General features: G+C 40.5%; 2 protein-coding genes across 5 annotated transcripts; one reads left to right on the forward strand and one right to left on the reverse strand.

Moving 5' to 3' along the window:
- Positions 1-3,376: 3,376 nt before the first annotated feature.
- tnfaip8l1 (tumor necrosis factor, alpha-induced protein 8-like 1) lies at positions 3,377-15,769 on the reverse strand. Of its 4 annotated transcripts, none has more exons than XM_068591690.1 (3): positions 15,399-15,769; positions 4,501-4,780; positions 3,377-3,766 (listed from the first exon to the last, which is right to left on the reverse strand). In XM_068591690.1, exons 2-3 carry the CDS (start codon positions 4,770-4,772, stop codon positions 3,478-3,480), a joined length of 561 nt encoding a protein of 186 aa, XP_068447791.1. In that variant the 5' UTR covers positions 4,773-4,780; positions 15,399-15,769; the 3' UTR covers positions 3,377-3,477. The 4 variants fall into 4 exon arrangements, with proteins under 4 accessions (XP_068447791.1, XP_068447790.1, XP_068447789.1 ...); XM_068591689.1 differs by having other exon boundaries at positions 15,388-15,769; XM_068591688.1 differs by lacking the exon at positions 15,399-15,769 and adding an exon at positions 10,952-11,126.
- Positions 15,770-16,809: 1,040 nt separating this feature from the next.
- On the forward strand, positions 16,810-22,609 carry cope (COPI coat complex subunit epsilon). The gene is made up of 10 exons (XM_068591459.1): positions 16,810-16,934; positions 17,127-17,189; positions 17,363-17,463; positions 17,919-18,071; positions 18,508-18,561; positions 18,790-18,871; positions 19,343-19,498; positions 20,901-20,969; positions 21,849-21,923; positions 22,280-22,609. Exons 1-10 carry the CDS (start codon positions 16,833-16,835, stop codon positions 22,331-22,333), a joined length of 909 nt encoding a protein of 302 aa, XP_068447560.1. The 5' UTR covers positions 16,810-16,832; the 3' UTR covers positions 22,334-22,609.
- Positions 22,610-22,649: the final 40 nt, after the last annotated feature.

Consider the following 22,649-nt stretch of genomic DNA (forward strand, 5'->3'; position numbering starts at 1 on the left):
TGTATGCTTCTAGGGATGGGCCATGAAGGTCCAGCTCGGTTTGTCCTTGCTACCAGGGTTATACGTGCGGACGGCGAAGCAGGTGAATCATTCCTTCGACATGATTGATCCTCGAGTTAAGTACGAAGCGATAACAGCGCAGCAGAACATTTAGGTTTCAAGTCTGCACCACACGTCATCGCTTGGTAATCTGCGCTTGAACACAAGTGGAAAGAGTAATGGGTCCTGTGCCCGCTTCCTCTCTTCAGTGCTCTCCTCCTTAGGATGCAGGACAGCTCCTTTGTAGTCACTTCATTATGTAGAAATGATAATTATGCCCCAGTGGAAGATAGCTTCACCAAAATGTATTACAGCCCTCAGTCACATCCACTGATAATCACGTCGTGATGTTTTTTTTCCTTCAAATTTGTTATTTTCAGTAAGTGTTTGAGTGAGACACACAGACACCGGAAAGAAAAGAAGAAAAAAGGGTTTTTAATTCTGCTTCAACCTCGCACACAACGAGCCTCAAATGGAAGACGGGCGGATGTGAATCATTAAAGTTGTCAAGATATTTTGCTTAATTTGACATCACAGTTAAGTCAAACAAGAAGAGGAAGGAGTACACAGAGAGACAATGAGACGTGACTGTACTCACATCCCAGTTTAGTCATAACCCCCATAGAACTCGAGGGTGCATTCACCGAAAAAAGAAAAGAAAAAAAAAACATTATTCACAACCATTAAGATAATAATTGGGCTCTTGGTGCTGCAGTCGCCTTTCAAGTGTACTGCAGGGATGATCTGCAGCCGTGCTACAGGACAAGCGGCAAAGTCAATGAATTAAACTGAATTAAACAACTGAATTCAGTGCAACTCATGCTACACTTGAATTTAAACTGCAGCTGACTGTTTAAGTTTCCCAAAACAAAAGCAAGAACTCTTTCCATCTTTACCAATTTCCTGTACTTCCTTTGACCGTGGCCTGCAGGAAGTGGAAAAAAACGACCCAGAATGGAATTGTTTGTCAGTCGGATGGGTTTGTGTTTGTTTTCAAGGCTGCCCAACAATGCTGGGAGCAGGCGGAAAGGGATTTGGCCGACTAAATCCAGGTCAGATGTAGTCAGATTACCCCCTGATCTGGCCGGGAAAGTACCGCAATCCAACTTACTAATGGGAAGACGCTCAGTGCTTGATTGAGGGTCAAAAAAAAGAAAGAAAGAAAAAAAAGACAATACATTTATTCTTTTAAAAAAGTAATTTGTATTATATTTGTTTGTGTCTGGTTACAATACAGAGACACAAAAACATCATATGTACATGAGTGAAATAAAAAACATTTCCCATTTCACAATAGTAAAAATGCAACATGATACGTATGCTTCATTTGAGGGCTTCAGTAAAGTAAGTGGGGCTGTTGCAGAGGTTCGGGTGATTTCTACTTAGTGTGTCATGGATTTTAAACTGAGGGAGATTTAAACTAACCCTGAGATGTCGAGGGATTGGAAAAAATGGCAACCAAACACAATTAAAGTCAACCGTTCGGGGGGGTGGTGGTGGGGGTTTACTAGCAGAAAGGATTTACTTCAAAGCCTCTCAAAATGATGCAGTGAAAGTCAAATGGGTCTAACAAACGAAAATATACTCAGGGGACTCGTCCAAGAAATAAAAAAGGGAGAAATCACAACAGCCACCATCTATGTCTTCATTATCCCCATTACCAGGGCTATAATTATCAAGTGCATACCGTTTCCTGAAATGTTCCTCTGAAAAAAAAAGAGAAACGGGCGCATTTGGAGTAACATCAGTCTTCGTTTCTTTGGCAGAGTTGCTGTGAATGAAGTTAAAGTTTCAGCAATCCTATCTGGAAAAGCACAGTGCTTATTACACGGCTCAATTTCCAATTCTCTCACAGGTACGCACTCACACACACACACACACACACACACGCACGCACACACACTCACAGAATACAAAATGAGGCCGCAGCACAAAACAATCTCCCAGACAGACTAAGTGATACAAAAACACATAGACAAAAAGGAAAGACAGCTATTATGAGAGGTTCGGGAGGGATAAAAACTATTCATATTCTTATTTTAGGGAAGAGACACAACAACATCTTTCACTCCATTAAACGGACTTGCATTGCGCAAACAGAGATGGTTATCGTCATCACATTACACGAGGCTGCTGTCTGGTGAAATGGAGAGGCTACTCGACAGAGACGGGCTCTGGGCCATTATACCACCCCAGAACAGGGAGCTGTAATTGCAGTGGGAGAGTACAATCAGGTACTGTGTTTGTCTCTGCTCTAATCTCTATACCCTGCCTGGCCCTTTTCATAAACACAGAGCTGCAGTTTTTTTTTGGTCCATCCTTTCATCCGACTGCTCACGGGGAGCCTTTTTAGTTCAAATCTGTCAGAATTCAAACCAGCGTTTTAGTGCCTTCTGGATAAACCGGAGGCAACGTCGATAAATCTGAAATACAGCTGACCCTGGGCTCTAACATCTATTATGACGAGTAGTTAGTCTGCGATCGCTCTTTATTCTTCTCTGACAAAATGCCAGCGAAACCTTTGCGGCTGGTGCCATATTGTTCCGCTTGCCTGCTGTGATTATGACATTTATAGAAACAAAGTTGGAGGGGTTTTTTTTTTTTTCTTCTCCCGAGCAGACGAGCCAGCAACACATTCAACAACATGCAGCACAATCAAATTCCTTCATGTTTACGGTCTCTCTATGACCCAAATACCTCATCTTTGTTGTGCTGGCTATAAACCAGACTATTAAAATAACAAAACTGGGTTTATAGGTGCCTTGTACACAAAAGGCCTGGCCTCCCTACAAAGTGAAGTTCAGTGCATGACGGTGAAAGCTGTAAAATGCAGGCTAAGCAGGATTACTCAACTGCCGTGTTTCACATGGTTTCATTATTGCAGGAAAGTACAGTACAGCGCTTGATCAGGATCGAGTGCAATTCTACTTTTAGAAAAAACATATACAAAATTCACTTCTTTATCCATGGGTATTTGGAATCCAAACAAAAATTCACTTTCTTTCCTCAAAACCATTTTGGTCCATTAAAAGCTCCTTACAGAGATATGACTGAAGGCCTGTGCTGGATTCATGTCTTTTTGCAAGGCACAGTTGTCAAGGCTCTTATTCATGAATATACTGATAAGAGCAAGAAGTTTTACATTCATTAAAAAAAGAAAAAAGAAAAAAAGAAACGAACATCTGCTGGTTTTTGTTTACTGTGGAATAATAAAAAGAATTCCGGCTGGAGAAAAAACAGACTTTGGACTAACTAGACGAGATAAAAAAAATTCAGTGTTACAGTAAGGGCTGAAAGGCACACAAAAACACAACGCAAGAAATGGACAATAAAAACGTTAATGATTGTCACCTTTAAAAATAGAATGAAATCTTGCAATGTGATTGATACACAAGGGGTGACTCGAGGTAAAAGTGGCGACGGAGAGGCCGGTGGAGGTCAGAGGTTCCCCTCATCAAGCATCTTGTTGATCCCGTTGCAGATCCTCTGCAGGTGGGCGCGATACACCTCAGAAGGCCCGTAGAGCGACGCCAGGAAGTCACAGTCGGCGAAGTGATTGAACACGTGGTTGACTCTCGAGTGGCTCTTGGCTGTCAGGTGGCGTTTGATGGCCTGGTGCAGCAGCTCACGACAATCATTCAAGATGGCGCTCATGACGCGGCGGTCAAAGGTGAACTCAATCTGGTGGAAACTGACCGCCGTCATGGCCAGAGTGTGGACTTTCTTCCTGTGAGACGAGAAGAGAGGCTGTCAGTTTCTAATTCTGACTGGAGCAGCAAAGGAAGTAAAAATAGAAACTGCTGCCTTGTGATTTTCTTCAGAAAAGTTTCACAACTCCCCTCTATCAGTTATAGTGTTGTCCTTCGCAGCGATGCATCTCTGTGCTAATATAATCACCATTCTCCATACTGTGCACTTATGTCAGCTTCACATGCCTCCAAGCTGAGTTTTACTATTTTAGTGTAAAATATATAAACTGATGTAAAAGTCAATTTCCTTAATTTGCTTCCATCAGCATACAAAAATGTAATTGAATTGCAGTTCTCCCCACTAAAGCTCTCAACCAGAACAATGTAGTTTCTCAAGGCTGTATAACTAAATTCAAACAGTTTAGGAAATACATTTATTGAGTAATAGATAAGAAGATTGATACTTCCTTCAAACCGAGACGCTGCACAGAAATGGTGGGCCGATTGACAAGTTATCTGTCAAGCAATCGTTCCAGCATCTAACTTACTGAAACCACATTTGTCATCGTTACTGTTTGTGTACAGATCAATCAAACAAGATAAGCGTCATGATACGTAGGTGAATACCTGGACTTTGGAGAGAGCCAGGCTAGCGGTTGCATCTCGTCTTCATGCTAAACTAAAGTAAGCTAAGCTAATTGCTGCCTGGCTCTTGCTTTGTATTAAATGCACCCACATGAAACATTCTTGTGATGCCTCTCTCGCTGCCCACCTGAAGTTCTCCACCAGGATCAGCTCCTCGCTGTTGAACTGGTTGTTTCTGTAGAGCACTCCCAGCTTCACCACCATCTTGATCAAGTTCTTGATGATCTTCTGGGACTCTTTGCGGTTGCGGGTGTACTCCTTTGTGACGCGGTACAGGTCGTCCAGCACCTCGCTGCTGATGTCGTCGATGAAGAGGCTGGCCATGCTCTTGGTGGCCATCTTGCTCATCAGCTTCTTCTGCGCCTGCAGGGCTAAGCTCTTGGTGCTGAAGGAGTCCATGGTCAAGTCTGGGTCGAGATGAGAAAGAAAATAATGATGCTGTTATGATTATAATGGATTTCATTTTACAAATGACTAAAAACATGTTTGCCTCCCAATTATTTTTCTTTCACAGGTGATAGCAGATCAGACTTTCACCTCAAACACGATAGAGGCCAAACATCACACGCCGACAGCCTGCTCAGTGTGAAGTTATTTCAAATAACATCTACACTAATACTGTTTAATCTGCAGGGCAGAGAACGGTCCGCTTCATCAGATAACGAGCTGTGGCAGCTGTCAAATTAGTCCCAGCCACCCTCTGGCTCTGAGCTTACAGGCTAGTTAGAGAAGAAAGTGTCATTACGCGTGTAGGAGTAAAGTCAGGTACAGCCTGACCACACAAAGCAGAACATGTGATCTTGACGTTTCATCTGCTGGATGCATTCGGAGAACAAGGTGTGCATGTGCATGTGTGAAGGGGAGCCGCGGAGACAAACAGTGCAGACTTATTCGTTGCACTCGTGTCACTTGATTTATGTATGATGTTGTTTCTGAGCGTTTGTATGCCAGAGCAAGAGTGGCTCAGTGAAATGCCGCCCCTCATGAATTGTGAGGTTCGCAGGGGCCACGGGCTTTCACTGCCCCGCCGATCTCTCCTATCAAACGAGGCAGCTCCACAGTACGCCTCATCGATATAGTAGCCGCGTTCCAATGCGTCCTGCGGGTCACTTCTTCAGGTTTGTCCATTCGGTTTTTAGAAAAATAAAATTAATCTATTTTCCCGTACCCTTCCTCTCTAACCTTCACGGATCTCAAAGGATAACCTGAGAGTATGCGGCATGCAACAAAAAGATGTTTTCCACAACTGCCCTCCAATGTCAGCGCAGGCGGAATGAATGAGAATGAGCACGAGGAGAAAGTTTCATTTTGATAAGACATGGCCACCGTTTTCAAAAATGTATTCTTAACAAAATTAAACAAAAGGAACTAAAAACGAATTAGTTTTATCATAAAACCGTTCCCAAGACTTCATTTTGGGGATGTTGAAATTGGGCTGCGACTACCAATTATTTTCATTAAGAGTGATAATAAAGTGTGAAAATACCATGCTACTTATTTGCTTATTTCCCAGAGCCTATGGTGATGTCTGCAAATTACTCAGTGCGACTTTTAGTTTAAAACTCATAGTTAGTTATTCTGCAAGGACACACACGGAAAAAATAGAAAGGACTGAAAAGTCCTCACATTTGCAAAACTGCAACCAGAAAAGCATTTTGGCCTTTTAAGACAATTCAATTGAGTATCCAAATTGTTCCAGATGTTCTGTCAATCAGCTAACTAACTATTTCAATTTACCTCCGGTGTGATGTGTCAGAAATGGCCAGAATTTCTGTCACAACATAGGAAACCAGCTAACCTCGCTCTCGTATTGACAGTTGGACCTCAAGAGTCGATAGTGAGTCACTGTTTTCGCCGCTAATGAAACGCCTGATGCTGGGGTTTGTAGTGTATTCAAAGGCTACAATTAACATCTGAGAAGTTTGGATTCTTTTGTCAAATGAAGAAAAGGGTTTACAAAAATAAATTGGCCTGGAACCAGGGATTATATGAAAAACACAATGTACGCTTTAGTTTCCTAGAGGTCATGGGGACATCCACACATGTCTCGTTTTGTGTGAACAACAGTTTAAAAACACTCAAACCTTCAGTTTACAATGAGAAAAGCAACAAATCCCCACATTAGAGAAGCTGAAATAGAAAATGGAGTTTGTGCTTGTAAAAATGACTCATGACTAAAAAGAATAGTTGCATAAACATTTTCTTATCTGTTAAGAAACTAATCTTTTCTGCTTCATGGACAAAACAGTATTGAAAACAGTTTAAACACCACCAAGCCCCATGGTTTTGTCAGGAATTAAGGAAACATTCATGCAAATAAGTAAAACATTTCTTCACCTAAGGGGCAAAAACAGTCAGATCTTATTTCACTTTACCTCCCTGGGTGACTGTCACAGTGAAAACAAAGTAATTATATTCAAACAAAGTATCACTTTAATCTCCTCCACAGGAAAGTAACCCTAAAGCTTCACTGAAATTCCGCATGATTGGCCAATTGCCTTTCCACGTGCTCGAGAATAATAAAAATTCAACTCTATTAGTGCAGCAAACAAAATGAATGGTGACACATCCCTGTTGGGTGACTTGTGATTTTTACAGTTGGGACTAGAAGGCAGTGCGTCTGCTGCTACAGTGTGTGACTTTCATTCCCCCCCCCCCCCCCTCTCTCTCTGCAATGCCTCTCCAAGAATATCAATAAGACTCCTTGGAGAGAGTGTCAGCAGGATGCTTCCCAAGGAGAAGACACATGAGGAGAGGGCGAGCGAAGACAGAGAGATGGAAGGGATAGAGATATATATATATATATATATATATATATATATATATATATATATATATATATATATATATATATATATATATATATATATATATATATATATATATATATATATACACACACACACACACACACACACACACACACACCAGGGGATATGTATAGACTGCATCATGCTGAATTTAGACTCCCTCTCTCTTTGCAGGAGCTGGTCGTTTAATCGGGCCTCTGGCTGTGCTGATCAAGGATCATTGACAGATCCCCATTGACCGTTTCACCAGGTTTGTAACTCTAAACTTGCCATGCTGCACTTGGTACAAAAAAAATCCTGCTCTGATGCAATGGGTGTGAAACGGATAACAAGGAGAAACACACTAATGATCTGACTGAAAACCTTAAAAAAAAAAGAAAAAAAAAAAGAATTTAAATTGAAAAAAAGAGTCTTATTTATATCTATGTGAGCAGTGACTGAAAACAATCACTTAGTCCTGCTGTCACCCTCTAATCACACCGGTGAGCCCCAAGAGGACAATCGCTTATAATTTGCAGCACTTAGAGTAAGTCAGCATTCGCCTCCCTCTCTTCCTCTCTGTGCCCTTGCTGATGGACGTTTAAGAGTCTAGAAAAGTGCGACTGGATAATGGCCACATTAAGAAAAGCATCCTCTTTGTCAGATTGGAGGGTGGTTTCATATCGCTCATTAAATTCCACTCTCGTGGGCTGATGCCAATCACAACTCTGTGTGGCCTGCCGACGAACAACAGGCAAAAGGATGAGTGTTTGTCTTTAATACCCATGAATACAAACACTTTAAAAGCGGTGGCACTTGGGATTGTCCTTCCGAGGGTTTCCTTCAAAGATGAGGAGTGACATAAAAGACCACTGGCAGTGTTATCTTCAGGATGGAGAGAGAGACTCACTCCTCTCACTTTCCCCCTCAATTTCCCCGAATCGACGAAACTAAAGAACTTGTGAAAAAAAAAGAAGTCCTCAGGGAGGAAGCGCTCGGAGTGATGAAAGGTTTTCAATCAAGGAATTCTTTTTTTTTTGGTGACTTTGCTGCATGAGAGTGGTTAGTGCCAGATCTAAATGGCCTGTGAAGTCCGTTGCCCCAGGGACAGCCGGGCCAACACTGACACAGCATCTCCATAGTATTTATAGAGGCAACATCTTAACGGATTTAAGGCTGAACAAGACATGGCAGCAGCAAAAACTGCTGAGTGTTGTTGCAAAATGCACAAGCCACAGCGCTCGCTGCAAGCAGAACTAAGACAAACAAAAAACATCTGCACACATGTACGCATCCACATACTGATGGGTCTGGTTTGAGCAGCTGAAAATGAGATTTAAAAAAAAACAAAAACAAAGACAGATTGCAGCAGCCAACAGCTCCCCGGCATAATTACAGCAGTTAAACAAGCTCCCAAATCAACTGGCTCAGAACAAAGCCGGCATACATTCACTCACAAAGACGTGCAGGCAAAAGCTCCGCAAACATGACTCATGGAAATGAAACCGGACACTGCACGGTGTTGGATGTCTTGTGAGAGTGAGGGAGTCTGGGTAACTCTAAGGAAGCTCACACTCGCCAGTAGGTGCAGACAGCCTTGTCAGCCCGGTATGACAGCTTGACATGATAACGAAGTGATAACCCGTCCTCTCTCTAGTCCTCTCTAGTTTTTCTGAAGCTGGGTCTGGTGGAGCTGCAGAAGCCCTTTATTATCTGGCTTGAAGTTGCTTTGCCTCTTTGAGTTTTAGGGCAGGTCAAGCTGATGTCTGCATTGGGGACACTACAGCAAACAGCTTTTCCCAATTAATTTGGGGGAAAGGAAATAAGCGGGATGGCAACTTCTAATGGCTGTCGTTTTCACAATGTGGCCGTTGTGAAAACCTTCGAGACTGTAAATGACACTTTTGAAACCGGGTTATTCATTTGAGTGCCCAGGACTTGACTTAAAATATGAATAATATTATAATATTAATAATAATTACAACTGTCGCTTGTGTGTAGGCTGAATGCCCGGGTGTTTGCATATGGAAAGAGTGTTTGCTAAAATATGTCCTTTTCTGTTTTATTTAAAGGTTTTTCACCCTTATGTGCTGAATGGGTCAATCCCTTTCAGGTGGGGAAATGCACTAACCCAGCAGCCAGAACTTGACAATTACTGATTATTAGCAATTTCCAAAGTAGGGTGGCAACTTTATGTCCACCACTTTGTCCAGACTGCAATGTCTCAACATCTATTGGATGGATGGCCATGTATTTTGATAGAGACATTCATGTACCCCCGAGGATGAATTCTAATCACTCTGGTGATCCTCCGACTCTTCATTTAGTGCCACCCACAGGTCAAAAAGTAGGCAGTTTTTGAGTTAAACCTTCAAAATAAAAAAGGACATCCCCATCATCCTCAGCTGCTGAACATCAGCCTGTTAGCATTGTCACTGAGCATGTTATCATTTAGCTCAAAGCCCCACTGTGCCTAAGTACGTATGCCTGTACACTCCTCGCCTTGTTTAATCCTGAATCCTTTCAAAGAAACGACCCAGGAAGGATAAATTACTCTAGTCACAACTCTGGTCATTGTACTACAACTACAAGCTGTGGTGAGGGGTTTCATGTAGACATTTGTTAATATTTCTTATTCAAATTAAATACATAAATGACACAATAGTGTAAGAAAATGGCAATGCTATTTCAAATTAAAAGAGCCAAGAAGACAATTCCAAATCGCTTGTTTTGTTTAACCCAGGTTAACCCAAACCTAAAGATATGGAAATTACAATGATATTTAGACAGAAAAAAAAGCTGAAAATCATCCTATTTGACAAGTCAAAGTTGGACTGAACTAACTGACACACATAACGAACCTAATTCCCGAACCAAACAGAAAATAGCAACTGGATAGTTCATACATATTCTACTTACGGTAGTTGACATGAACATTTTGTTGCCTTTTGGCTGATCATATTTCAAGTAAAAAACAAAGAGGGTCATTAAGCAAGATCCAGGATGCAGCATCCGCATCAATTACACATCACTTGTCAGTCAAACTAAAGCTGAGGTGTGACAGGTGAGAAAGAGCCAGCAATTGGACACACCTGTTGCTCCCGCCCACTCTAACGTGTGCCACTATGCCTCATGAGGAAGAAGAGGCCACAGCACCTAAAATATCACCACTTCCAATACCTGCTGCCAATCTAGACAGCTTGGTGAGTGCTGATAACAGCCGGCATGAAGAGAAAACCAATAAAGAATGTGTTTCTACACTGTTTGGCCACCACAAGTTGCAAAAAAAGCTTTGGCAGAGATTGTAGAACTTTCCATGACACTTCAGCTTACAAGTGATTGGTTGATGGCAGCAGAAAATGTCACGACTTTCATATTCTTCAGGGATGAGTAGTCACATGGATTGGGGCACTGTGACCCTGACAGATACGACTCCATCAGCAGAGAAAATCTTCACTGCCGTAGGATGGAAGTGGAACCGATTACAGAGAATAGCTCTGTATTCGGGGGGATTAACTGCTCTCTAAACTTTCTGAACAGACATAAATCATCCCACAACCGTGCACCACACAACACAAACAACCCTATAATCTGCACTAACATAATGTGTGGCCATGATTTCCTCTGACACTAACCTTTTTTTCCCTCCCCACACATGTCCAAATTCAGAGGGTTTATATATATTTTCCAATTATTTAGTCCTTCACATAAATCTTGGTGACACAGAGGTTCAAAACACATAAGATGCAACGGGGACCTCCCAGTTTGAGTCCGGCTAGTGACCTTTACCGTGCGTCCTCTCCCTCCAACTCTCCTCAACTCCTCTGTCCTGTCGTTTCCTGCTGCCGGACACTGTTCAATAAATGCAACAAACCATAAACACAATATTCTAAAAGCGTAAAACTGGTAAAAACTAAACAAATACTACGAGTGGTGTAAACGGAATACACTTCCCAGAGCCCACGGTGATGTTGTTAAATTGCTTGTTTAATTGGAGCAACAGTCCAATGATACAGTCTCCAATACAAGGGAGCATTCAAAAAACAGTTCTTTGAAACGGTAGCAACGGTAACTAAACACAATAAAGGCAGTATTTATTGCGGGGCGGTTGAACTGACATGGAGGATGTTGTACTGTGTACACACTTTGAGCTTATTGTATTTGCTTTGCTGCCTTTGGGTAGGACTCCCACGAGCAGAACGAGGTGAATAAAAAGCAAACGTTAGAAGTTGACAACCATTACCCTATCTTTTCCGACGCCAGTTTGAATAAAAACTTAACAATGTTGCACAAAATAACAAGAAAAACTGGACCCCTGGGAGGAAGTTTGAAAGGAAAAAAAAAGTTTATTTATCATGACCAAAAGCATTACGGATGTCATTAAAATGAGTCCTTATCTGGAAATCTGGAAATCGTGTTCCTCCACAGATTCTCCCCCAGCTGTATGAAATAATCCTTCACCACTTTGAGAAACAATAGACAATCCCGGCTGTTATATAAGGTACATCCGTGCTTTGTGCTCAGCGAGGACAAGTAACCACCACTCAAATGAGCTGTGCTACTGCAGCCACTCCACTGTTAGCGAATCAACAGCCGGATTTCAGGACAAGTGAACGCTGCAATTCCATCTTTCATCAAGTTTTGCAGCGTTTGTCTCGCCCCTTCTCTTGAGATGTTACATAACACAACCGGTGCCGTGTGTTAACAATTGGATATGTCAGACGCGCGTGTCTGCGTAATGGTCTTCCTCTTACACACACGCTCTCATCTCGTTCAGCGTCTCTGGCATGAGAGCCATAATTACATCCAAACAGATGCACATACGCGAACAGACCACATTCATGCTTTGGTTGAAGGAGTGCTTTGTGCGATGGTTATGTGCTGTCACTTTCTCATCCTCCCACGCAGTCATCATCTGTGCAGATCTGCTGAGAAAGGAGGCAATCAGTGCCTTTCGCCCCAAACACCACCATGCCACGTCCTACTCTTTTTTAACAGTTTTCTCAGATCTGCCAGAGCCCTCTGAACAATTAATAATTAACACATCGGCATATAATGGATCGGGGATTAATAATTCAGCCTGCCGATTTGGACTAAAATAGACCGGAGGCTAAGAAGAGACTGCTGTGGTGCAACAGGTTGGGGCGGAGATGAGAGACGGCTATAAAGGCTGGACTGCCAGCACAGTCAGTAAGAGAGACTGTGAGCTGATGGTGTTAATTTAAGAACATCAGTCCGCGTTACGCATGTTTAATAAGGCTGGGAATACAGTAGCTACTGCGCTGCCCGAGGGCCGACACAACACTCAGACAACATTTGTTCTAGCATTAAATTCAGAAGCGGGTAGTTGTTTTATGGTTACTGAGCTGATTTGGGATAACACACACAGACAAAAAGAAACGCTATTAAAGAAGAAGAAAAGAAAAAGCAAGCAGTCCACTATCCCATGGCTTTCCTTGGACTGTTATGTACAAGTTTTAATTACATATCAGTTGCAATATAATTAGCATCTTAGCGGTGCTGCACATAATGCAAGACATAATCAAGGTGCGAACTGGTGCTTGAGCTATGACTGATGTCTGGGCCTATGACATTTTAATTAAGGCCACCGTTATGAGTAATTTTCTTCACCTCAAGCCTCAAGAGCATAATTTGTTAACTTCGTGTGTCAACGGAGAGACAAATACCAGAGTGCTTGGCTGTACTAACAGCAGGAAGGGAGATCAGTGAAAACAGCGGGGGGCCATTATGAGGACATGACTGGGACTTCAAGATAGCTCAAGTGGGATCTCAAATGAGTCACGTCTATTGGCAAATATTGCCGCCCCTCGCTCATTCCATTTCAAACAACGCCGTGATATTTGCAGGTCATGCGGCTCTGCTCTTACCGACAGGGCCACATGCTCCGAGTGTGTTTCTGGGTTTCCAAGGAAACTGGAGGCCACCCGTGTGCTCGGCTGAACTTTGCAGACTAGTAAAAGCAGGTCAAACACCTCTCTTGTCGTGTCAGTAAATTACCATGGATTCCCCTCAGCAGACACAACAGTGTCTCTATTACTGCTGCAATTTCAAGCTCTGCCTTTAATAACACTGCACAGGGAATGTGAAGCAACGTGACTGTATTGTCCTACTCTAAATGACACACGGAGGAGGGGATCTGCACAGATACAGTTACACTGAAATATACATAGACGAGGCTCACCAGCATTTGCTTAATCCTGCTACTGACTGGCAATTATCATCTATCATTATTATTTCTTGTCTTTCAGAATCACATTGTGCTGAAACAACAATAGAGCTGTTGTGAAGCACACAGCGATATGATTAATGATGAAAAGAAAATGCTCATTAAAACCAGTCATGGATGAAATCTAAATGAAAGGACTTTCATTGTATTCCTATTGTACTGTATTTCATTTTCACTATATTTTCATGCCTTCCAAAGCAAAAGGACATGTATTTGAATATTCTAAAGCTGTAACTAGCGATTATTTTCATTATCAATTTTAATATTAATTAACTGATAAATCTTCAAGGAAATGTCGGAAAATAGTTTTAAGAAAAAAGAGAAAGAAGAAAAAGACCATCATAGCGTTTGTTTTGCCTGACCGGCAGTCCAAAACCAACAGATACAACATATTTAGTCTTTAGATGTAAGACAATATTGCAAGAAAAAGCACTTTCTAAGAGCCTAACATGACAACTTGTCTAATAAACAGTCCAAAACCCAAATATATGCAAAGCACAATAATATGAAACAGATCCTTACAACCAAGCTAAAACAAGGAACTGGAACATTAATTAATCAATAATCTAAATATGTTCTGATTAATTTGCTGTCAATCTACTAATAGATTGATCAATTAATCATATCAGTTCTAGGTTTTTTGGTCTGCACATATATTGGTTGATCTAATATATATCAGATGTATAAATAATGGGCTGGAGTTATTTTGCGACAATGATTTTGGCCCTGCCTCAGCTCAATGCTTGTCAGTTATTGCTACCAACACCAAAGACACAAATGATGCTTCGGCAACTAAGACAGAGCAGGTAAAAAAAACCCCAGCAATTTCACCACTGATTCAGTTAATGCCAGGAGAAAGGCAACTCTGCACGTCCTGATCCAAGGCCATAATTCATTTGACATGTCTGTTGAGGTTGTGCATGATAATGTGCATTGCCACTTGCCAGAGCCCTGGCTGCACAGTGAATCTATTCATCCACTCAGACCTTGTTCTGGAGCGAAGCTTTACAATGTAAACACAGCAATGCGTTACAAAACATATCAGTGTTTGCAAAACACATGTCTTCACCCTTTTCAGTCTTGGTCTGGATACGCAGTGGATTACACTGCGACTAAACAAGAAGACTTGTTAGGCCTTTACACCAGCAGGGATAAATATGTTATCTGTGTCTTTTCTCTTTCATGGTCTTCCACATACTCAGTGTATCGTGTATACACTCGGCATAAATGTCACAGGATTCTTGTAAAATAGTCTCAATTGGCCACATTCTACACGTGTATGCACACCAAATAAATGTCCAAAGAAATGAAATGTGGATTATATTAATGCAAGAAATCCAATTTTCCAATGATTGTGTTGACGTAACACCAATAAATAGTGAGCAATTCTGCAATGCGTTTCCATTACCTATCAATAAAACTGATTTGTGATCTTCACCCACATGATGACCTAAAACACTGAGTGACAATGTTCCTACTTTATAGTCTAATAATACGCAGTTGTTAATAAATAGCATTATGTTTCTATCTTTCGCCTTACCAACAAAAACTCAGCCAATGAACTCTAAAACCACCATTGCAATTAGTGGACTCAGTTACTCCTGAGTAACTCATTACTCTACTCATTACTAAAACAATCACCATCCCATAATAGGTTGAAGCCGCACAGGTTGGGGTTGCTAGCTTAATAATCAAAATGCTATATTTGAATCACGTCCACCGTTACTTCCGCTAACTTTGTGGTAAAAATACAGCCTGTCAAAGAAAGACAAGTGAGCTCGCAAACAAAACGGAGCGCCATTAACTTCATATTAGTCCGTGGACCGTGAAAACGCTGCTTCCTCGTTGACAACAGTAAACATTTTTAACGGCCTAATAACTCGGGTGTGATTTGACCACATGCCGCTGATAGGTGGCGGTTATTGCCCGTTTCATTCAAACCGTCTCGACCGTTAAGATGCCAGCGACATGGACTCACCTTTCTCTCACCTCAGCGGGACTCAGGAGCGGGCAGCCGACAGTACGATGAGATAATTATGAACTAACTAAACCTCTCAAGTCTTCATCCTGGCAGCGCAGGGAAAAGTTGCTTCATATCATTTTGGGGTTTTTTGTTTTGTTTGATGGAGCTTCGCAATAAAGAAACACGTCCTTCTCCCTTTGCATCTCCTTCTTGTTCTGTGTGTAAATTATTGAAGGAGTTTTTTTCTTCTCTCGGCTTGCTGTGGGATCGGTTACGAGAGTTAGTTGTAACCCGAGTCCTCCTCCTCCTCCTCCTCCTCCTCTTCGTAAAAAAAAGAGAAAAGTTTCAAACTTGAGGGGGACCTGGAAATCAACAGATTGATGTTGGCTTGGGCCAATGAAGGAGCATTAATGGGAGGGGACCAGCCCAATCAGGTTGCAACGAAAGGGCCGTTTACACCGAGCACATTCCCGACCCGCATTTGGGTTTCCAGGAATTATCCTGATCCCGTCCGCAGTCCCGAGGCCGAGCGGTTCCCAGAGGAAACGGTGTTCAGGGAACAATGAGCAGGAACTGTGGGGTGCAATTATTCTGTCATGGACTGAATGATATACTGCCTCGTTGAGTTATACATTAATGAAGAAAACTTTTGTTGGTTAAATCACAATGTTCTTTACAAAGTTGTACCTTTTCACATTGTCACAAACACACACACACACAGAGATAGAGAGAGAGAGAGAGAGAGAGAGAGAGAGAGAGAGAGAGAGAGAGAGAGAGAGAGCGAGAGAGAGAGAGAGAGAGAGAGAGAGAGAGAGATGATGTTTTTGTCAGCGGATGTTTTTAAGGATACAGGAAGTTTGTCATCTGTGTGTAATGAGGAAACAGGAATTCCCCAGGTCAAAATAGCCTTCTTCTTACATTGTTATTTTAACGCTGAGGTAATCTTAAATAATTGATATCATCCACTGCGAGCTTAAGCCTTACATTGTTAGAGGCCTCATGTCATACTTCAGTGTTATTAAAGCGTTGTATTTACAACCCCCATAAACGACGCTTATCAATATTCATATCTTGTATTGAAGGTATTGTTCTGCTGCAAATAAAACAAGACACCAGCAGAGAGGAAATTGATCTGGCGCGCCCTCTAGTGGTATATTGTGATTATTGTCGGAAGACTCATGGGCTATGACAAGTCAAAATCAGCCTGCCTTTATGAAATTTATAAACACATACAGAAATATAGTTTATTTTAATTTCAAATACGTAAACAACGTAAAATGAGACAAGGCGCATCAAAAAGTCTTCAAATTGTTTGTTTTGTTTGTCGATCAGCTGTAGTTTGCATCCATAGAGAAATGTTTTCTATCGCTTTTTTGATGAACTCAACTACCCAGAAGTCTCAGCGAAAAGCAGGAAGGTGACGTAGTTTTGCTACGTGTCAGGAAGTTCTGTAGTCAAACATGGCGGCGCAGCAGGGCGATGTTGATGAACTCTTCGATGTAAAAAATGCCTATTATATTGGTAGCTATCAACAGTGTATTAACGAGGCTCAGAAGGTGAAGGCAAGTATCTAACAAGGCCAAAGTGGAATGTTTTAAAGTAAACTACTTCCTCACTATTTCACGTTTACGCTACATATGTGCTTCAGCCAACGAGCACCAAATGCTCAACATGTTAGCGAATATTGTTCTATAAAATAACGAAGTTTTCTCGATAAAATACTGAATTTGTTTTTTTTTAATTTCTATTTAAAGCCGTCAGAACCAGAAAAGGGGACTGAACGAGACATGTTCTTGTACAGGGCATACATTGCGCAGGTAAACCTTTTCTCAACAGTCATTTTGTAGATGTAACGTAAGAAATGTTGTGTTACAAATGAGCTCTTGTCATTAGCTGAAAGCTCCTCATTATTCATATAAGTCACTAACTGTGAAATACGCAGATTAAAGAAAACGCTCACCCTGACCTGCTGTGTTTTGTGCTATTGCAGAGGAAGTATGCTGTCGTCCTGGATGATATCAAGGGAAACTCTCCACCAGAGCTTCAAGCTGTCAAGATGCTTGCTGAGTATCTGTCCAGTGAAAGCAAAAGGTAAGAGCTTGCATTTGACTCTTGGGTCAATGCTCTTTGGCAGTATTCAATACATTCATGAACATTTTTAGCAAAGGAATTGTTCAATCAGTATCAACTAGGACAAAAATGAAGGTCCCTGATGCGCTTAGACAGATCTGTGAGGACATTCCACAAGATGCATTGCGTCATCTCAATAGGAGCATGCCACATCGTTGTCAAGCATGCAAACAAGCATGTGGGGGCCACACAAGATATTTAGAATATTTTTTAGTTGCAGACTGGCCTGCCACATGATTTTTTCACTCTGATTTTTGGGGTATCTATAGAAATGAAGCCTCTGCAGGCTAAAACTTATTTCCACCAAAATGTGTGGCGTCCTTTTGTATGTTGAGATTACACACTATCTTCTACTTTTCTTTAATTTTAAGTTCATATTGTTTAAACAATCCTTCTGCTATGTTTTTCTATTACAGGGATGCTATTGTTGAGGATCTAGACAAAAAGATGGCAAAGAGCATGGATGCTGCCAACACTACCTTCCTCCTCATGGCTGCCTCCATCTACTACCATGAGATGAACACGGATGCTGCTCTTAGGACTCTGCACCAAGGAGAAAGCCTTGAGTGGTGAGAAGTGATCAAGATTTTCCTTTTTAAAATTCTCAGAAAGATTTTGCACACATTACAAACTGATTAAGGGTCAACAAATATTTTTTTTTACTTTCTATAAACTACTTCTATTGGAACTAAGATAAAAATGACATAACTCGTTTCATCCTTAATCCTTTGTATGGTTTAATTTTGATACTTGTGTGAAAATAAGTATAAGAATTACTAAAAGGGTCAACTTCTACTGCATCATACTCTCAACGAGATGGACGTGTAAAAATAAATAAACATATTGTATGAAAGGTGTCTATAGACCCAACTTAGTTTGTAAATTAACATGTTGTCTCCCACATCTGCTCCACGAGACTCTCTGATGGGTCACTCGGGTTATAAGGTTACTATAATATTAAAAACAACAACCTAAAACTGACCTGAATATTTGTCTATTTTTCAGCATGGCCATGACCATTCAGGTTCTGCTGAGTCTGGACCGTGTTGACCTGGCAAGGTATAACAAAACATGTCAACAGTGGATGATTTTTCATTGAATTCCTATGTTAGATGTGTTATTTTAAAGCTTGCGGGAAAACATCCAGGTGCTTTTTACGTGTTTAGAAATGTAATTTGACAATAAATCTGGACTTGACTAATTCTTGACTAACTTTGCATAGACAAGTATACTGTAATGGGACATGTTCCTCTCATAACTATCGCATTCAATTTTTCTCATTGACAGGAAAGAGCTCAAGAAGATGCAGGAGCAGGATGAGGATGCTACTTTAACCCAGCTGGCCACGGCCTGGGTTAATATTGCTGTGGTGAGGAAGCTAATATTAGTATGACATCATCAAGATACACTTGATTTATAAGTACATTTTCTATGATGAATAATTTGTTAACACATAATACAATTAATCTGCATATATTCTATGTTTAATTAAATTACTACTCATCCCATTATCTGCATTATAGTTGTATTGTTATTGATCTAAGCTGCAATCAGATTTGAAATGATTAGCAGGCAGGATAGTATTTAGCAGTTAATGATGGCTTATGAATCTAAACTTAAAGTATGGCAGCTCTAAGAAAGACTGTTTTCCATTTAATTAGTTCTCATAGCATATTTAATGTCGTACAACTCTTCAGGAGCATAGAGTACCACAACACCATAAAAAAAAAAAAAAAATTAGCAGGTATTGTTATCCTTCATTCTTTTTGACTTTTCCGCCTGGGCAATGCTAAACATTTCTTCTTTCCTACATCTGATAACATTTTGTGTGCTGTTCCAGGGTGGAGAGAAGCTTCAGGATGCCTACTACATTTTCCAGGAGATGTCGGACAAGTACTCCTCAACACTGTTACTTCTCAACGGGCAGGCGGCCTGCTACATGGCTCAAAACAAGTGGGAGGAGTCTGAGGGAGTGCTACAGGAGGCACTGGACAAGGTTTGTCCCTGTTGTTATGTTGCTTTATCACACATTATCTGACGTACTTAAAACACTTTGTTGTACATACATGTAGAATTTAGCTTGTCTCTTAGATTCATATACTTCTTATTAATACCTTAATTTATGCCTGCTAAGTGGGATTGTACTGAAGGCACTTTGTAATATGCATAGAGGGTTAAACCTGTATGATTATTATAAGATGCATTTGCACAATCTGAACAAGCTTATCTTATCACAACTTGAAAATTACAATATTCAATATGAAACTTAACTTAAAACATTATTATAATTTGTGGTTGATTCAGGTGTATGTAATGCTAAATATAGTCTTTAGAAATGTTAGTTAAGGGAGTCTTCAGGACCAGCAGTGTGGTCATCCCATCAGTGTAGTAGAAGTGTGCTATTGTGACGTTAATGTGGTTAAAAAAAAAAGCCTGCTTCAGACAAAGTGTTATCCATTGTTGCAACCAAAGACATCTTAGTAAAACCAGACAATGTGTTCTAAAGACACACAGCAGTGAACCAGTTTGTCACAAAACATTTTAAACTTAGGAATGACGATTTCATTTTATAAGTCTCAGAAATAAAGCCAAATATTTCCTGTTCTATGGATGCTTCCCTCACATTTGAATTTTGTGCAATGTTCACGCCGTAACAGCAGATGGCACCACATACTCTTTTATAGTCTGAAGTTATTGTACATTATCCATAATAAGACAGGGTTTGACCAGTGCACATTGTTTTTCCACAAAATGCAACACAATATTCACTTTAAAGTTATTAAAGCTCAGCCTTGTTGACTATTAAAAACCAGACCTCAGTCAGACTCTGAGACAGCTTTCTGTTTGGATTTGAAACTTCGATCAATTGTTTAGGTAAACTTATGTGAAGCTTTTTATTAATTCTTTTACAAATGTGCAGCTTTTCTGAGATTCATTTTAAAAACAATTATCCTGTTTTTACTGGTTAAACTAATAAAATGAGATGGTTGTCCTGTAATCTTTTCTTTCACTAAACACACAGAACATAACATACAGTACAAATATTATATGGCTTTGAAATAATGTTTATACTCATGTTCTAACTTTTAAAACAAGACAAACTGCTTCATGGTGATAAGTAGAATAAATAAAATGAACAGAAGTTAATGTTTCATGTAGAGATGCATACATTTGGAGCAAAATTCCTTTCAGTGACAATTTACGAAAACGGCACCACTGCTGTACTTTTTGTGTTATAGGAGATTTAAGTCACAAAATGTGTTTATTCAAGTGACAAGAAACTTGCTAAATAGACGGAAAATGTATCTTTCAATGTCTTGTCTCCACTTTTGTCTTTTTATTGCTGTATTCTCTGCTTTGTGAGAAATTAGTTTGTCTTTCTCTCTTCCTCTTTTTAGGACAGCAGTCACCCTGAGACATTGATCAACCTTATAGTGCTGACTCAGCACTTGGGCAAACCTCCCGAGGTGAGACTTTGAACCCAAAAGCTGTTACTGATGGCAACGCTCAAAGCAGTCTTCAGTTTAGCATTTCACAAACTCGTCCTCAGTGAAAGAGGACTTGTAGTATCTTTGTCCAACAGCACTGCGTTGAAAGTGCAAGATGCTCTTCTCAGCAATTTTTTTTATGTGTTTTCTTTGATTGAAGCAGACAAAAGCATTCAACCAAGCGATTTCTTGATTGTGTTTCTCTATCATGAAAAGTGTCATCTAAGCGTTTCCACAGGTTTAGTGCTGTGTGAGTAATGCATCTTGTAACTCAGAGTTCATAAGATAAAGACTCAATTATCTGTCTTTGGTTTGATGGACTTGATAGTAATGCGATAGAATGCTGACCGTCGACAAAGCCACCACTAAAATAATGATAACCACTGATTAGCGCATCTCTCTTAAGGTTAACTGCAATTATGTGGACAAGTTCTGGAAATAAATCTGATCCTTGGGTATGACAAGAGAGAGTAACTTTTAAGTGGACTTCTTTTATGCAAATCTAATCTAAGTAATGTTTCACTGTCGGTTTTTGTCCTATATGGTCTCCTGACTAATTACAGATGTCCAAATATTATTTGACTGAATCAGCTCCTCTGTGATTGGAATAGTGTTTTCTTTTGTCTCTGTTAGCTCACGTCATTACTCAAGTCAAGTCATAAAATATTCCAAGAGCAAAGTAATCATTTTAACTGCTTTTGATTGTGGCCTGACAACAACTGTCATATAATTTTGAGTGTTTGTTGTTGACAAGCCTTCATCCCATTTACTTTGTTTCAACGTTTTAAAGTCCCAGAGAAACAGGTCTTAATGTGTACTTACTAACTTTTGCATCATCTGTTTTACGTTTGCCCTCAGGTGACTAATCGATACCTCTCTCAGCTGAAAGATGCACACAAAGCACACCCATTCCTCAAAGACTACTTAGCCAAGGTACTGTGATTGGTTGTTTATTTGTTATTTAATGCTTTACATTCTGAGGGAGGCTGCTGACCTGTGGCCAGGGCTGTTTAGGTTCACGAGATCTTTCCTTAGTTGTTGACACGCTTTCATAACCTTTACTCTGTTATGATTTTATGTCCTGCCTGGCTTTCAATATTGGCCACCTTGTGTCCTTGGAGCACCTTCTACAAGAGCATTGAACTTTGAATCTTTTTTACAAGGCTGCAGATGTACATAAACATGTTTAAACTAGGTTATACCATTGCCAAACAAACCATGTGAAGCACAGCTGGTCAGATATTTCTTCTGGTGTTTAACTGTTTCTCATGCTCTTGGCTTCCCTGCAGGAGAATGAGTTTGACCGACTCGTGATGCAGTACGCTCCCATCGCTACAGCATAGGCCATCTGCTTTTACTGAGACACCTCAGCAATGGACTTCACTACAACATCGTGAAGTTCTCTTTCTAAGTTGCAGAACTGCATTTGTTTTGAAACTTGTCAGGAAAAAAAATGTGAGAAAATAAAACTTTGTCTCTCTATTATTTAAACCAAACCAGACGTTTTGTAGATGAAACATGTCCACCCTTTATTCATTTGAACTTTCCTAACGGAAATCAACCTAAATCTGTTTTAATGTAAACATTCCTCTGAAATGATAATAAATGTGTAATTCCTGTGTTGAGTTTTAGGTGTGTTTTTTTGTGTTTCCATGCAGA

The sequence above is a fragment of the Clinocottus analis genome, unplaced genomic scaffold, assembly GCF_023055335.1.
Source record: "Clinocottus analis isolate CAN_PGR_092001 unplaced genomic scaffold, fCliAna1.0.p SCAF_25, whole genome shotgun sequence".
Lineage (NCBI taxonomy): Eukaryota > Metazoa > Chordata > Actinopteri > Perciformes > Cottidae > Clinocottus > Clinocottus analis.